General features: G+C 35.5%; 2 protein-coding genes across 2 annotated transcripts; one reads left to right on the top strand and one right to left on the bottom strand.

The window, feature by feature from the left end:
- Positions 1-5,550: 5,550 nt before the first annotated feature.
- LOC134753090 (partner of xrn-2 protein 1-like) lies at positions 5,551-9,206 on the bottom strand. Its single transcript, XM_063688854.1, has 2 exons — positions 8,983-9,206; positions 5,551-8,515 (listed from the first exon to the last, which is right to left on the bottom strand). Exons 1-2 carry the CDS (start codon positions 9,144-9,146, stop codon positions 8,368-8,370), a joined length of 312 nt encoding a protein of 103 aa, XP_063544924.1. The 5' UTR covers positions 9,147-9,206; the 3' UTR covers positions 5,551-8,367.
- A 402-nt stretch (positions 9,207-9,608) lies between these two features.
- LOC134753316 (uncharacterized) lies at positions 9,609-13,081 on the top strand. Its single transcript, XM_063689167.1, has 2 exons — positions 9,609-9,744; positions 9,828-13,081. Exon 2 carries the CDS (start codon positions 9,883-9,885, stop codon positions 11,623-11,625), a length of 1,743 nt encoding a protein of 580 aa, XP_063545237.1. The 5' UTR covers positions 9,609-9,744; positions 9,828-9,882; the 3' UTR covers positions 11,626-13,081.
- Positions 13,082-17,042: the final 3,961 nt, after the last annotated feature.

Here is a 17,042-nt window from a genome sequence, read left to right on the forward strand (position 1 = left end):
TAGGGGTATGAATGGGCTTGCAGTTCAAAAGGGAAAGTCTTTCAATGTGTTAGCCGTGTTTAAGTGTCGCCCATTGAAAGGGTTTTATCGCGGAAAGGGTTGTCCGGTCTCTGGGCGACACTATTTGATATTTGACAATTTTAACACATATCAGTGAAAGAACATGGGTCAAAGTCATATGGCGTTCTAAGAATAATAAAAAATATTTATTTATCTATATTTTTGATATTTTTATTCATTTTCATTTTTAGTTTTAATCATGTGGCCAAAGATGGCAATACTGTAACTACAAAATTTACTATGGCAATAACCCTCTATATACTCTATTCTCATTGCTGTTAGAGACCGATTAATATATAGACTGGCAAATTCTATGAAGGTTATCGAGGATATTCGCTGTCAACGGGGTAAGTCTCGGTTGCTCAGTTGGTAGAGCGGCGGCCCGGTAATCCGGATGTTTCAGTTGAGACAGTTTTTCACTTATTCTTTACAAAGATAGATATAACTCCGTAATAGATAGATACAGTCTAAGGAAAAAACGTGCCTCGAAAATCAAGAAAATTTGATTCTCGTTCAGAGGGCGCTACTAGTTTTGGCCTACAGTCGTATAGATGGCGTTGACGGTTTCGTTTGTTATTTAACAATTTTAACGCATATCAATGAAAGAACATGGGTCAAAATCATAAAAATAATTAATGCAAGTAAAAAAAAAAAATTATCTATATTTAAATACATTCTATCGTATTTTTTATAAATCTTCATTTTTGGTTTTAAAGTGTGTCGACAGATGGCAGTGAATTTACTGGGGTTACAAAATTTACTATGACAGTACCGCTCTAGAATAAGTTACTCTATGTTCTTTATTACTAAGCATTGTGGTAAAAATATCTATTTTACAGAAATTTGTCTGTTATTGTTTTTATTTGGGACATTTAATGTTATTTAATTCTACTCATAATCATATAGGGTTTTCAATCCCTACGGGAGATGAAGACCCAACATTTCCATACATTTCTATAGGTACCGTACATTCCGTTACCGTCATACAAAGTATATGGTGACGGAATGAAAAAAACTAGGGGCTCTTTTTTTCTGTTGTAAGGTCTATCGACAGAAATAAAAAAACCGGCCAAGTGCGAGTCGGACTCGCGCACGAAGGGTTCCGTACCATTACGGAAAAAAACAGCAAAAAAATTACGTTTGTTGTATGGGAGCCCCATTTAAATATTTATATTATTCGGTTTTTAGTATTTGTTGTTATAGCAGCAACAGAAATACATCATTTGTGAAAATTTCAACTGTCTAGCTATCACGGTTCATGAGATACAGCCTGGTGACAGACAGACGGACGGACAGACGGACAGCGGAGTCTTAGTAATAGGGTCCCGTTTTTACCCTTTGGGTACGGAACCCTAAAAAAGAAGAAGCTATCGCTCGTGATCCTGAGAAAGCTGAACATACAATTTTTTTTTTATGAAATAGGAGGCAAACGAGCAGACGCATCACCTGATGGTAAGCGATTACCGCCGCCCATGGACACCCGCAACACCAGAAGGGTTGTAAGTGCGTTGCCGGCCTTTAAGATGGGAGTACGCTCTTTTCTTGAAGGTTTGAAGGTCATATCGGTCCGGAAATACCGCAGGCGACAGTTCATTCCGCAGTTTAGCTGTGCGAGGCAGGAAGTTTCTTTCTTTCTTTATTATATTGAAGATGGTAGATACCTACCTACATAAAGATAGTTTTGTTGGAATGTATGTACACCCTTTTTCAAAAATACAGTTGTTTAGTCTGTTAATCTATGAACTCGATGATACATTATCTGTCACTGTCAAACTATACCGTTCTTTTCTGACTCGCTCTCCGTCTCTTGCCGCCCACCGGTTAACACGTGTATGTAGCTTAATTATAATATAATAAAAATGTGTGCTCCATGTCTGTCTCATCTGTCTTTCTCTCTATCAACCACTCCGCCGCACTCTGCCTCTTTCCAATTTCCAATAAGTTTATTATTCAAGTAGGCATATTACAATGCGCTTATGAACGTCAAAAAAAGCTACACCACGACCTCGAGATGATTTGAATCCCCCCTTAACTGGTGGAGGGTATCCCAATATGGGTAATACCGGCAAGAAATTAAGAGCCCTTATTCCCTGGAGCGTTCATCGATTTCACGAAATAACACTCAATAGATGGCGTTGACGCGCGGTATTTTTTTCAATGAATCTTTGATTTTCAATCATTTCAGCCCCTCGTACAAGATATGGTGAATTGAATTGTAATCATTCATGTACCAAATGATTCTTGTTTACTGCAAAATTGGCAACCGAAACGACACTTCTCACTGCAAATTTTGAAAACTCATTTATTTTAGGTTTAAAAAGACAAAATGGAAACTTTAACTATTTCAGCCGCTAGTTTAGGAAATGATTATTTAAGAACGTTAAAAGTTTTTGCATAAATACTAATAGTTACGTCGTAATGTTGAATGAAAAAGGTAGCATTTTGCAAAATACGCTCGTTTGTAGGAATAAGGACTCTTAACTCGGCGGGACACATCTTTCGTATACATGACACCCAAATAAAGCCAATAGGTTATCCAAATTCCCGTAAAAATTCTCAATTAGGTAACTTGAATTTTCTATTAGGTTTATTTTTGACAATTTTATTAAACACTGGAAACCTGGAAACTAACATTTATCTGAAACTCACTTCTGAACGTTGCTACTCAACCACCAAACGTAAAATAACTGCTGTTAACAAATTACGAACTTTAAATACTTACAAACGTAGTAAACAACCAACATTCCATGAAATATAATTGTAAACAAGTTATCAGATTATAATCGACAGCAATTAAACATAACATCCCTTGATCAATCCAGTCTACTTCCCGTGTATATACGCAAAGATAGATACAGTCTAAGGCAAAAACGTGCCTCGAAAATCAAGAAAATTTGATTCTCGTTCAGAGGGCGCTACTAGTTTTGGCCTACAGTCGTATAGATGGCGTTGACGGTTTCGTTTGTTATTTAACAATTTTAACGCATATCAGTGAAACATGGGTCAAAATCATAAAAATAATTAATGCAAATAAAAAAAATCATTTATCTATATTTAAATACATTCTATCGTATTTTTATAAATCTTCATTTTTAGTTTTAAAGTGTGTCGACAGATGGCAGTGAATTTACTGGGGTTACAAAATTTACTATGACATGAACTGAGCGATGTGGCGGTGCACCAACATGCAGGTCTGGCTGGATGTTGTGAGCTAGAGGCAAACACATTCGCAGTAAGTAAGTAATCTTTTCGTTGAAACCTACTACCGTTTCCCATAATTCTATATTGGAAATAATCAAGAGTTAATAAATGCGTCGTTGTAGTTTGTCGTAGGTAGTAAAAATATGCCAAAAATGTATTTATTAGACGTAACAGAGTGACACTCAACCTCAAATTTAGGTTTAAGTTTGAGGTTTGACAAAAGAAAATAATTTAGGCTTAACCTCTTTACAAGCATACAAAAAACCGGCCAAGTGCGAGTCGGACTCACACACGAAGAGTTCCGTACCATTAACTATAAAAACGGTCACCCATCCAAGTACTGACCCCGTTTGTTGTATGGGAGCCCCACTTAAATCTCTATTTTATTCTGTTTTTAGTATTTGTTGTTATAGCGGCAACCGAAATACATAATCTGTGAAAATTTCAGCTGCTGCAGCTATCACAGATCACGAGATACAGCCTGGTGACAGACGGACAGACAGACGGACAGCGGAGTCTCAGTAATAGGGTCCCGTTTTTACCCTTTGGGTACGGAACCCTAAAAAGGTTACCTACTTATAGTTTATCAAAGGACTGTCTCATTTCAAACATAGACAGAGATAATCATAGGTACTATCTTTGTCTTACACTAGTATTAGCACCCAAAAAAAAGGATGAGTATATAGTTATTCTGGTTCTTATTTACCTAATGCCAATTTGGTTTGACCAACTATACTTGTCATGATGCCATTAATGGGCCCGGACGATCATGGGGCGCATGCAAATTATCATTTTGCTTTTAAAAATGATAAAATGATGCAATCCTTAATGCCATTTTATTATTAGGTACAGTCGCCATCAGATATATCCACTCGGAGCGGCCGAGGTGGTCACAATATCTGAACACGCACTCTAACGCCTTGACAATAGAGGCGTGTTCATATACTTGTGAGAGCCTTGGCCGCTCCGATATATCTGATGGCGACTGTACATAAGTAACGCTATAATAAATGGTAACTATAAAAATAAACTCAACTTCGCGGTTCGCGTATAAATCAGGCAACGAAAAGTTTGAGATTTAGTTTCGCAATTTGTCGCTAGATGTCTCTGCTTGTGTTTTAGATAATGCTAACGGTAGTCGATTGTAGTTTACTTAACCTCACGTTTACGGTTTACGATTGTCCCTGCTATTTAAATTTTACGGAAATCGTCCGTACAAATGCCAGTATGGACGATCTATGAGCGGTAAAATAAATGATTTCTCCAATATGCTTAGAAATGTTCACCAATAAAATAGTTTTTAGGGTTCCGTACCCAAAGGGTAAAAGCGGGACCCTATTACATTACTAAGACTCCGCTGTCCGTCTGTCCGTTTGTCTGTCACCAGGCTGTATCTCATGAACCGTGATAGCTAGACAGTTGAAATTTTCACAGATGATGTATTTCTGTTGCCGCTATAACAACAAATACTAAAAACAGAATAATATAAATATTTTAATGGGGCTCCCATACAACAAACGTGATTTTTTGCTGTTTTTTTCCGTAATGGTACGGAACCCTTCGTGCGCGAGTCCGACTCGCACTTGACCGGTTTTTCTACTCGTCGACTGTAATGGTTGAAATAAAACTATGAAAACGGATTATTTCGCGTATATTGAATTTATAATACATCCCGACGTTTCGAACTCTTTATAATCCGTTTTCATAGTTTTATTTTTTATTTCATGAGTAACTATCGCGGTAACCGAAGACAATATTATGTAATGGTTGAATTAAGATTTCGTATACCAAACTGTAATTGGGTACTTTCATGTATGGGCTTCCAAATCGACTATAATATTCAATGCCACGGGGGCCCATTTTAGATTTTGATTTTTAGTTTTATAGTAGTTTTAGTTTAGTTAATTGTAGTTTAATTTTTACTGTAAGGCTTTGTTTATTGTTAATTAATGTTATTATGTTATTATTATGCTCAATCAATTAAATAGTACAAGTTCTTCGCGGATGTATGCAGGTTTCCTCGCGATGTTTCACCGAAAAGTTAGTGGTAACGCTTAGAAAATAGGTGCGGGCCGAGATTTGAACCCGCGACCTCCGGATTAAAATTCACAGCTTCAGTAATTTGATAAAATTAGTTTGTCTCTAATAATATTATAAATGCGATTGTAATTCTGGATGTCCGTTACCTATTTTACACTATTAGGTCGCCGAACTACATGAGATAGATAAAACTATAACCGACACAAATGAAAGATCTTTAAAAAAAAAATTATAAGGGAAAATAGCTTTTTATTTACTTATTACAATAATGAATACTCTGTTCTATTGTAAGGCTAAGATACACTAGTAAGCTTTAAGGTACTTACTGTCCGCGCGCCAATTCCGTGCATTCGGAGGTCGAGGAAGTGGGAGGGTGTGCGCCGCGCCCGTACGTACAATATGACACCAGTCACCTTCACACTGTCATGACGCCCAACATTCCTAACATTCCTCAGCCGTGCACGGAATTCGCGCGCGGACAGTACGTAAGCAATCTTAAGCAACCTTTAGGCCTAAGTTCAAGGAAATTAATTTCTCTGCAACGCAATATGTGGCAACGAAATCAAAGTTACTTATTATCATACCGAATTTTTGGGTGCGGGAATGTTTTACACTAGAAAAAATAGGTAAAAATTGTTAAAAATAAACTATTTGAACATTTCTAAGTCCGTTTGGAGCTTACTACTTATTTTTTATCAAAGAAAAAACGTGCCTCGAAAATCACGAAAATTTGATTCTCGATCAGATGGCGCCACTAGTTTTGGCCTACTCTCGTATAGAGGGCGTTGACGGTTTCGTTCGTTATTTATAATTTTATCGCATATCAGTAAAAGAACATGGGTCAAAATCATATAAAAATAATTAATGCAAATAAAAAAAACATTTATCCATATTTAAATACATTTTATCGTATTTTTATAAATCTTCATTTTTAGTTTTAAAGTGTGTCGACAGATGGCAGTGAATTTACTGGGGTTACAAAATTTACTATGACAGTACCGCTCTAGTATAAGTTACTCTATGTTTTTTATTTATAGTTTGGTAACTATTTTACAACAGGGACCGGACAACCCTTTCCGCGATAAAACCCTTTCAATGGGCGACACTTAAACACGGCTAACACATTGAAAGACTCTCCCTTTTGAACTGCAAGCCCATTCATACCCCTACCTTTGACTAACCCTTACCGAAAAGCTAACCAAAAATAAGGCTAGCCCTTAATAAGGGTTACCCTTATCTTTAAGCGCTTTTTATAAAGGTTTCCCTTTGCGTGAAAGAGACAGGATTAGTATATATCTACGGTAGTGTATGAAAAGGAAAGAAAATACGTGCCTAGTCAAAGAACGCCGCCGTCGCCGCCGACGATCGCTCGGATTCGAAGTAATGTGTGCTTTATGAACAAGGTAGACGACTTAAATTAGCACGCTTATATGCTAAAAGTGAAGCCCTTTATAAGGCTAACCCTTATAAGCAATATGCAAGGTGTTGGTGAGCGGATGATAAGGGTTTTGTAAGGGTATTTGGGCTACCGATTACTCAAATGTGGTAGCTTTATATAAGGGTTTTTAAAAGCAAAACAAAGGGTTTCGTCTGGCAAAGGGTATGGTGAGTTAAGCCTTATGCAATACCCTTATAAAACCCCGATAAGGGATAGCGGGCCGGTCCCTGTTTTACAATAAACATAGTAATAAACACACGAAATCATTCCCACACCCGAAAATCCAGGGTATGCTTATCATCATCATCGGCATGGAGACTGTATAAAGGAGCCAAATCTCTATGTATGAAAAGTGTCCATCAAAAAACAGTAATTAGGCGGCGCCACCATACACCGAAATACTACCAAAAACAACCTACGTAATTTGGTCGGGTTATTTGTTGCCTTATATAGTTCATGTTATACTCATGTCCCAGAGCCTAACTAGCGCCACCGGAGAGATTAGGAACTATTATTTAAAGCTTAACGCGGTCACTTTTACAACAATTCTGCCATAAGAGATTGCGATCCTTTCTATACCATCCATAATCATTGGGGGTGCATAGCGGGTTGCAATTGAGAAAAAAAAAATTGCTTATCATTACACTTATCCTGCCGTCGGGCCTTAAGCCCGCTCCAGACTACGCGGCGCGAAGCCGCGAACGCGAGTGTGGAGTCGATTTCGCTGATTTGCGAACTAAACTCCACACTCGCGTTCGGAGATTCGCGCCGCGATCCGCGCACGAGTGTGGAGGGCCCTTTACTATTGCGGCCGACCCGACGTCGCGCCCGACCAAGATCGTTTTCCATTTCACGAAATATAAGAACATCATTAACGATATTCCGCCTTTTGTACGATTGTATTTTCTTTTGTGCAATAAAGATTAAATAAAATAAATAAATAAATAAATATTGAAGTTATTGAACATGTAAAAAATACTTTGCCTCGAATTGCCAAAAATGTTTAATGTTTGATATTTTTGTAGTTGAACAATTTTTTTATACCAAGAAATATTGTAAACGACGTGCTAATACTTCGTGAAACGGAAAATGATCCTTTGGCCCGATATCGGGCCGATGTCGTAGCCGATCGTTCACCGTCCGAAGGCAGGATAAGTGTAATAAGCCCTTAAGGTGGAGGGACTGGTGCAGACAACAAATTTTACAAAGATGAAGTTACAAACAGAGACTAAATATTATGAATGATTAATAATAACAATATTATACTTTTTACGTTACTTAACCCTTTGAGCGCCATTGTCGTACGCGCGTCATCGTGACCAGTGCCAGATTAAACCAGCGCAGGGCCTGTAGCAAATTCTATCACGGGGTCCATGGGTTGTTTTAATTCTCTTGGACAAAGTGAACTAAGTGAAACTTGGTTTTTTTTACGGCAACAATGTAAAGGTGGGCGGGGCCCCCAAACGAGCGGGGCCCGTGGCATTTACTACTTTTATCACATGGCTAATCCACTAATGGCTAATCACTGCATTGTGTATGTGGTCAGAATGTTTGAAGGATCATATTGGGCCACGCGCGTCGACGTTTGTGGCAGTCCAAGGATTGAAACTGATTAATCTATGTCACATTTATTTGAAAGTTCTCTTAGCCTTCTGCTCGGCAGCGCTGCTGGCTTGCACAAACGTCCTTTTCAACTTGTTCTTGCGGCTGTCCCGGTAGTTGGAGGCCACCTTCTCCGACAGCTTCGCTATCCTCTTCATAGTCTCTGGTGGGTATCTGGTGAAAATAAATTGTATATTAGAGTCAATGATTATATCAACTTTAGGTTTAAGATTCTTTATTCTCACTAAGAAACTTTAACCTAACATCATTATTTACATTATAACTACACATTAACATGGATTATAATAATAAAAAATCCACCCTATTATTGATAACAGTTGCAATAGATCGATATTTTTAGTCAGTTCCACGTCAACAGCAAATAAGTAAACGGCCAGCTTAATTATAAGCAGTTACCATACCCTATGGACGCGTGCAAAAACAAAGTTACGCTGCGGCCAAAAACCTGTGCGCTCTTTTATTTTTTAAGGTCTTTTTAATAATCGTCGTGAGTTGTCGTGCCCATAGCACCTGAATACATGAAGGCACGTATGCCATAAGTTTTGGGTATTCTTGACGCTATGAGAAAAGGCGCGTCGTAACTGCGTGTTACAAAATAAATAAAAACCACGTAAAATTACCTGCATCCAAGGAACTCGATATTGGTAAAGAGTTGCGCCAACGTGATCAACTCGTCCTCTCCAAAATCGTCTTTATGTTCGATCATGAAGTTCCGCCGCACTGTCCACTGCTCGTCGGATTCGTGCTCGGTGCGGAGCGAGTCTATGTCGCCTGTGGGCTTCATGGTGGTCAGAATTGCTAATTTATGAGATTTATGAGTAAAACACGAGATTCTGTTGTTTGGTTCAGCTCCTTCAGCATTGCTTTTGTTGCACAAAACGTCAACTACGTCAAGAATGGGGTTATTGGCATGTCATTGGACTCATTGGCACTTGACAGCTGTAAATGTTTAAGTAGACCAAAATATACCATACTATATTTAATTAATAATGAAAAATGGGTTAAAAGAAATAAATTAATATTAAGATAAAAGTAATTTAATATTTTATGATAGAATAATATATTATATAGGTGCTACTCAAACCTTCGTCAAATATTGATGTGCCATGTACTTTGCTATCTGTAAAAATTAAAAAGTCACATATTGCTGCTCTATTTATATTTATGGTACTTGATACCATGACCACTAGCGCCAAGAAGAATGGCGTAGTGGTTTTTAATTTAGTCGTGCAGTATACCATTTGTTGTCAATCTAGAATCTTTGTCGCAATTTTATATTTTACATTTAGCAGGTATTCTGAAATAAAACATTGCATTTTCTTTGTTATAATGACGTGATACATTTAATAACTCTTTGTTACTCGCTGGAGGATTGATAAAAGGTAATGATCGTTCAATAATTGTCATCTTCACTTCTCTTTGTTCGTCTATACGTGTAGCTAAATGAAAATATTTTTGTCACCAGCTGATTGGTACGAGGGGAGTATTTTTCTGCGATTGGAGCCTTAGATAGGACAAAAATGGCGTTTTCTCTCAGGAAGATGCTTTCTAACATCAATTATTTCGGCAAACCAGGCGATACTGAGTACGAGGAGGCCAAACGAGCGCAAAAGCATTTTGGCGAAACATCAGAAAGCATAGATTTCGATAGGACGGAACCCGATTCCACATCCAGGTATGCGACAAGCCTAAAATTACCCGAATCAGTTAAAAATTTTGCTGCTAAGAAGTCTTCTCTCTCTGATACTGATATCTTAAACGTCCCTGAGACGCCAGTTTCAAAGAAAGCTAAAAGAAAATGTAAAAAACTGAAGGTTGATGTAGACGCAAGAATTAGCGATAGTCAGGAAAATTCTGATGATACCCCCAGCGAGAACACACCTAAACATGTGCATTTGGAAGTCCAGAGTGCTGATATATTCAAAGACTTTGATTTTAACAAGTCATTTGATTTTGGTTTGTCTGACGATGATTCTGATGATAACGGTGATATTCAGTCTCTCCCAGACCATTCAGACTCCGATTGTTCTATAACATCACGAGAGAAAGTCAAAATGTGTCGCAAAGTCCAACCAATTCAGGAAGAACAGTTGATACGGTCTACCAGCCTTGAGTCTTTTGGAGACATGGAGTTGGATAAGAATGAAGAAGAAAGGATCTCACTCCTTCTGAACTATCAAAACAAATTAGAGAAAATTGATTGTTTCATGAATAAACTTCTGTCTGATTTCCAATTTAATATAGAAGTCTCTAAAATATTTCATTGCCGATCTCTTGTGCCAACTGTACCAGGGGGTGAAGTCAAACAGCCGAAGATGCTAGATGCTGCATTCGTGGACAGCCGCGCTCCAAGCCCTTCAGGCCCATGGAATGTCATTGTTGAAAAAGAAGACGTTATTACCAAGCAAAAATTTAAAAAGCAGCTCATGTCTGTGAAACATACTATAGATGAATTTGTCAATTGTTATTTAAATGAATCAAAAGAAAGAAAACCATTTACAACTAAGCTGAGGCGTAAGAAGAAAATGCGACATTTTGATTTTCCGGATTTGCGTGAAGCCATGATTAATCTATTTGGCACAGAAGAACAGAACACAGATCTGTATGACTCCAAATGTATCTGTAACTGTCACTCTCAAGCTGAAGCCGACTCTGGCTTGACATCTAAATCGGATGAAAGATCTCTATCAAATCAATCTATAACATCATCAATCGGTAACTTCAGCTTAGATTCATCCACCTTAACAGCTTATTCCGAATCTCTCGATCAAATTGTTAGCTACTGCAGCTTCCAAGACACAAGCCTGTACAACGATTTGCTTCAGACACCAGCCATTGAACGTATCACATTCTACGTACAAGTCCACAGTGTTCAACTCAAGAGTGAAGTGAGCAATCAAGACTTTGAATGCAAGAATGTTATAAAATTCTACTGCCCATCTTGTAAAGTCACTGAAACTGACGAGAACAGTCTGCTACGTCACATTTTAAGCCAAACACATTGTGAGAAGATACATTTCCAATACAAAACAGCTTATATAAAGAAGTGTGTTGCTGCTGGAAAAGAAATACAGCCAAGTACAGTGCTCAATCCGATGACAATGTACCGGGATGTTAACAAGATTGTCTGCTTTGGAGAAGCTGTGTATGCCTGCTCCCTCTGCTTCGAGAATCCTATCGCTGGCGAATCCATCCTGATGGCACACATTTTAGAGTCTGGACATATTGAGAGACGAGAAAAGTTAGATGAAATCATAGAGTAAGTGCATGGTTTTTTTTTATTATCTTAAAGAGCATGTGTGAATATTCTACTCAATAATACTTGTGCAATAAATTAATATTTCCTTAAGAAGTAACCCACTTAGCTTACATTTGATTATTTCAAGCATAAGTAATACACACAGTTAACTTAAATACACACATACTCTTTAAAATTGCAATGTAATTGTAATTTAAATCTGTCAAAAAAATTTAACTATGTGAGTTCTAAATTTATTACAAATTTAGAATTGCATAGATTTTTTTGGACAGAATTATGGGTTTTGCAATAACTGTCAAAATGTAATTTGACAGTCGCAAAGCCATTTATTATGTTATACAGTTTCTGTCCTTTTTTTTAATAAAACAAACATGATTAATAAAATAATATATTGGGCTTCCTTTTAATCAAATTCATTTTAAAACTAAATCAAAGGACAGAAATATTATTTATTTTTATTTATTATTTACTCTGAACTCTAAAATCAATTCTAGTTTCTTTTCTAGACTTATTGGTTACCATATTTATATTTTTACACAAAAATAATAATAACTTTAAGTAATATCCTAGATCTAGCTCAAATATTAACTTTTCTTCAATTCTAGTTATCTTTTATTGTATACCTTTTTATTTATCGTCTTTTTTACGAAAAAAAAAAGCGAATTATGCCATATTGTTGTTGATATAAGGTTAAAGTTGTTTTTGTTTGAGTTTGCTGACCAAATTCGCTAGATGCCGCTACTGCCTATGCCCACCAAACTTACTAGTCTGACTATTTATTACTATTTCTAATATGCCCCGAATATTACACAGTTACACGTAAGCGTTTATTTTCAATATTTGTTTTATTTGCATTAAATTCATCTGTTCGTAACAACAAATCAATGATTTAACCTCAATAATAATAAAAAGATATTTCACAAGAAATTACACCTGTTATTTTTTGACAACTACTTACTAATCTTTCGACTATCTGATTTTTATGTAAAAATCAATGAATTTCTTCCTTATTTTCTCCTAAATATCTTCTATACTAAAAATCTTGCTTTGGCACTAACGGCCTCTACCGGACGGCGCAAACATCTAGGTGCTCACTGCCGAAACTAAAGTTTGATGTGTTCATGATATTTCCCGCCCATTTTACTGAGATTTAGAGAAATTAAGGCCAATCGATAAATTAGTACCGACTCTTTCGTTTTCTTATGAGTCTTGTAGACATGTGGCTATTTTGAAGTTGTTTATATCCATGGGCGACGATGACCGCTTTCCATCAGGCTCGTCTACATGTTATATGACTAATGTATAAAAACATTGTAACCTAGCCGCCTCCACACAATCGAAGTAATGCTTTTATTTTAATTCGATAGTCTGAAATAATGTGAACTTTGACATGAACATTTAAGTAACATATATCTAGAGTTAGACCAAGCTAAGTTGGCAGCGATTTTGATATCCCAGACGGTGAAGTGTTTAAACGTCTAACATCTATGAGATTATGACGTTTAAATAACACTTGCACAGTCTGCCAACTTAGCTTGGTCTAACTCTATGTCTGGTCCGAGTTTTCGTTGCTAGAAATTGTTATACAAAGAAATAGCGAGCAGAAGTTTTACATACAAAACGTCTACCCGCTCTATTTTCTTTGTATATATATTTTTTTAAATATAAACCTAGATAAATCTAAGCCACATTATCTACTGAAGTCTATAAGAAAACGAACCTGCCCTAATTTATTTTCAAAACAGGGTTTACTAAAGACTTACCACATTTTGAAGTTTTTTGTTCGTAATCTAAGCCTTTTTTTAGCACTATTGTGTTAGTTAGAGTAAGCACTAGTAGCGTATCATAAGTAGCCTATAGGTGAAAAAGCATAATTCAAAATTCGAAAAAAAAGAAAGTTTTTTTAAGTATTTTGTAGTATGTGATTCTCAAATAGGCGAGATAATGGCTTAATTCATGTACCACGTGTTCATATTGAAATTTAGTACTTTTTACAAAATAGCTTTTTAACGTCCGATATAGTATTTAAAATTTCTGTTTTTTCGTTGAAATTTGATTTATTTTTAGATTTTATTTTGTATTACGTAAGTAGCATAAATTACACAATAGAAGTGTACATTTTAACATCTAGTTTGCCTTAATTAAAATAGAAAAAAAAACTTTGAGCAATAAGTTTTCACTGAACTGAAATAGTTTTATCAACACAATGAATTAAGCCACCAACTAAAAATGTCAAAACTGTCAATAATTATGATCTCAATCCTGTAGATAATCCACCCAACCCAAAAGACTGATTACTTTGATGCCACTGTTGAAAATTTGAGGTAGTAAGTCAAAAATTTTGTAAAAAGTTACAAATTAACGTTTTAAAAAAAAAAACTGTTGTCCTATGAAAAAAAAAATAGAGAATTTATACATGGTTGTGCATTTAAAAGTAGATTTTCCGTTGTTTTACGAAATTTTTGACTTATTTCATTACTGTCTCGCCGCGCCGCCTGTACGTACTCTAAGATAATATACAATGTGTATGGTAGAATTAGATATGGTTATTGTAATATTAAGCTATACTAACTCTTATAAAAAAAGTTAATCTAATTAAATAGGGACAGTGGTTATAAATTGGATCCATCTCTATTTATATAAACAAATAATGTAGCTCAATTTATGTTGTTATATTTCAAAAATACCGTTGAGACTGTTTTCTGATGACTTGAAAGTTCCATATTTATAAACTCGTAAGAAACAAAAAAGCACGCAAGATTTTATCCATATTATTATAGAGAAATATAAAGGTAATTAAGGAAAGAGTGCTAACTCCATACATCCGTTTTCTTACCAAAACGAGAGTTATTTTCGTAATCGACATTTAGCGTCAAGTAGCGAATTTATTAGTACTGCTAGTTGACAATAGATGTCGCGTCTAATGAAAAGTCTAATGCTCAACCATTTTCAGGTAATATTATAACCGGACCGGATTAAAAAAACTCTATTTTCAACTCCTGCTTGTAATATTAGTTGTAAATTGTTTTAGCAATACATTTTTCGTCAGTCGCGACACTCGTGACATCTGGTGTCAAGTAGCGGTACTGATAAATCCATTACAACGAGATGGTCTAGATATCGAACACGAAATAAATATCGTTCTGGTAAGAAAACTGATGTTAGCACTTTTCTTACTCATATTTTCTCTATGATATTATACAAAAACACAATATTGTAAGATTTATCTGTCTTTCTTATTAGTAATCAGTTTTTATTACTATGTCTAATGTATCCGTCACTTAAGTCTGAAAAATGTACTACATACACGGCAGTAGGTTAAAATGTTCGCGACCAAGTCTTATAATCCAAAACAATAATCAAATAATCACTCGAATACGAGTCACTTTAGAATAATAACCTATTTATTAAGATAATTATGCCATATTCTCAAACTCTGCTTTAAAGTCAAAAGTCAATTCTCACATAAAATATAAACGAAATTTATGGAAACGATGCACAAAACATTCCAAGAATATGTATTTAATGTAATCGTTTTAATTAAAAAAAGGAAAAAAAATGTAATAAACATTGTACGCTTATGTATGCATGTATGCTAACGTTATTTAAGGGGGCATTTAAAATATAAAATTAATGGTTCCAATATTGGGGTTATCTGTATTGTAGAAGTAATATTTAAATAATAATTACATTTAAAATAATAGCTGCCCCGAATTTTGGAGTTGAATGCGTTTACAAGTTAAATTTCATATTTATTGCTCTTTTTTTTTAAGTCTTTTCGTGATATCTTGTTATTTTTTATTTTTAAATGCTTAGTTTTGAAAGTGTTAAAAATATATTCTTGTTTGTTACCCGAAATTGAACTATCGTGAGACATATTTCAAAATATTTAGATCACTACGGTCGCATGTCGCCAAAAGCGACTAATATAATAGTGGGAGAAACCGTAGTGATCTAAATATTTTGTTTGTTACTGTGAAATATGAGTAAACACATAGGTATAGTATGTTTTTAGCCATGATTCTGGACATTATGTAAATGTATTTTTTTTTCTATTTACCTACTTATTTCCTAAATTTATTTTATAAAAAGAGGATAATATGATATTTATTGCATACGCAGTTAATTCTAAGCTTTATTCACATTGATCCAGACGGCCAATAGTTGAATTGGAGATAACAGCCAAATGATTTTAAATTAATTTAATATTTACAATAATTTACATCACATCGCACTAGTTGCAGTAACAATAGAATCTAAATAATCAGAAGTCAGTTTCGTATTATTGTATTCGTTCGTTATGTATTTAAATACAATAAAGGATTATTTTCTGTAAATAATCACGGAATTCTAAATAAAAATCAGGACTCCATTCAGATCTACAGAAAAATATTTTGCCTTTTCGTAGAATTTTGCACTCGTTATTTATTCTTATTTCATAATAAATTACAAAATAATGTAAAATCCATGGCCTATATTTAAGTTGCATTGTACCGTCACGGAATTTGAAGTTTTGTCACTTTTTGATTCTATGTAATGGTTTCAAAAGTGACAAACCTTCAAATTCCGTGACGGTAGCTGTACATACCGGATCAATGTGTGTAAGCTTCATTAGGTATAGATACCACTTTCCACTTTAGGTGCAGCTCCAATCATCCACATGGTGTTCAAAATTCCAATAGTATTTGGTGCCTTTCAGCCTTGCCCTGTCGATTGCCTTACCTATTATTATTAATTCTAAAAAGTGTCGGACCACACGGAGCCTGACAACTTTTTTCCCATTTCTTCTATAAATTATAACATTTAAAACGTTCGCGTTTTGAACACATATTAAATCACATTTACAATCGGGTCTATCGGGAATTTATTTTGTTACCTTTATTTACCGACGTTTCGACACAGGTTTCACTGGAACTGGGTAGGTAACGTCGGTAAATAAAGGTAACAAAATAAATTCGCGATAGACCCGATTGTAAATGTGATTTAATATGTCTTCTATAAATTGTCTGAGATAAATGGGTCATCGCTTGTGCCACTTGTGCCAACACACTTCTGTACCTCTAGTGTACATTTCATTCGATAGCATACGCGTTAAGTATCATTTTGTATGGGATTTTGAGTTTCCCAAAACGTCCCTCTTGGCGCGCTGTTAAAAATCCCATACAAAAATGGACATAACGCAAACGCGAACGGACGTCACGCTATCGAATGAAATTTACACTAGGCGTTCTGGACTATCAAGGTGTTTTATCGACACGTATTTGTCTCTATTTATCAGCTTTGTGAGAGAGAGACAAACGCTTTCCGCTATAAAATTAAATGCTAATGTCAGGTCTGACAAGTTCACTAATCCGATTTGTATTTTAAAAGGAATAGACATAATCGCGGTTTAGAATTTCAGACATACTAAAAGGCTAATAC

Source organism: Cydia strobilella, chromosome 26, assembly GCF_947568885.1.
Source record: "Cydia strobilella chromosome 26, ilCydStro3.1, whole genome shotgun sequence".
Taxonomy (NCBI): Eukaryota; Metazoa; Arthropoda; class Insecta; order Lepidoptera; family Tortricidae; genus Cydia; species Cydia strobilella.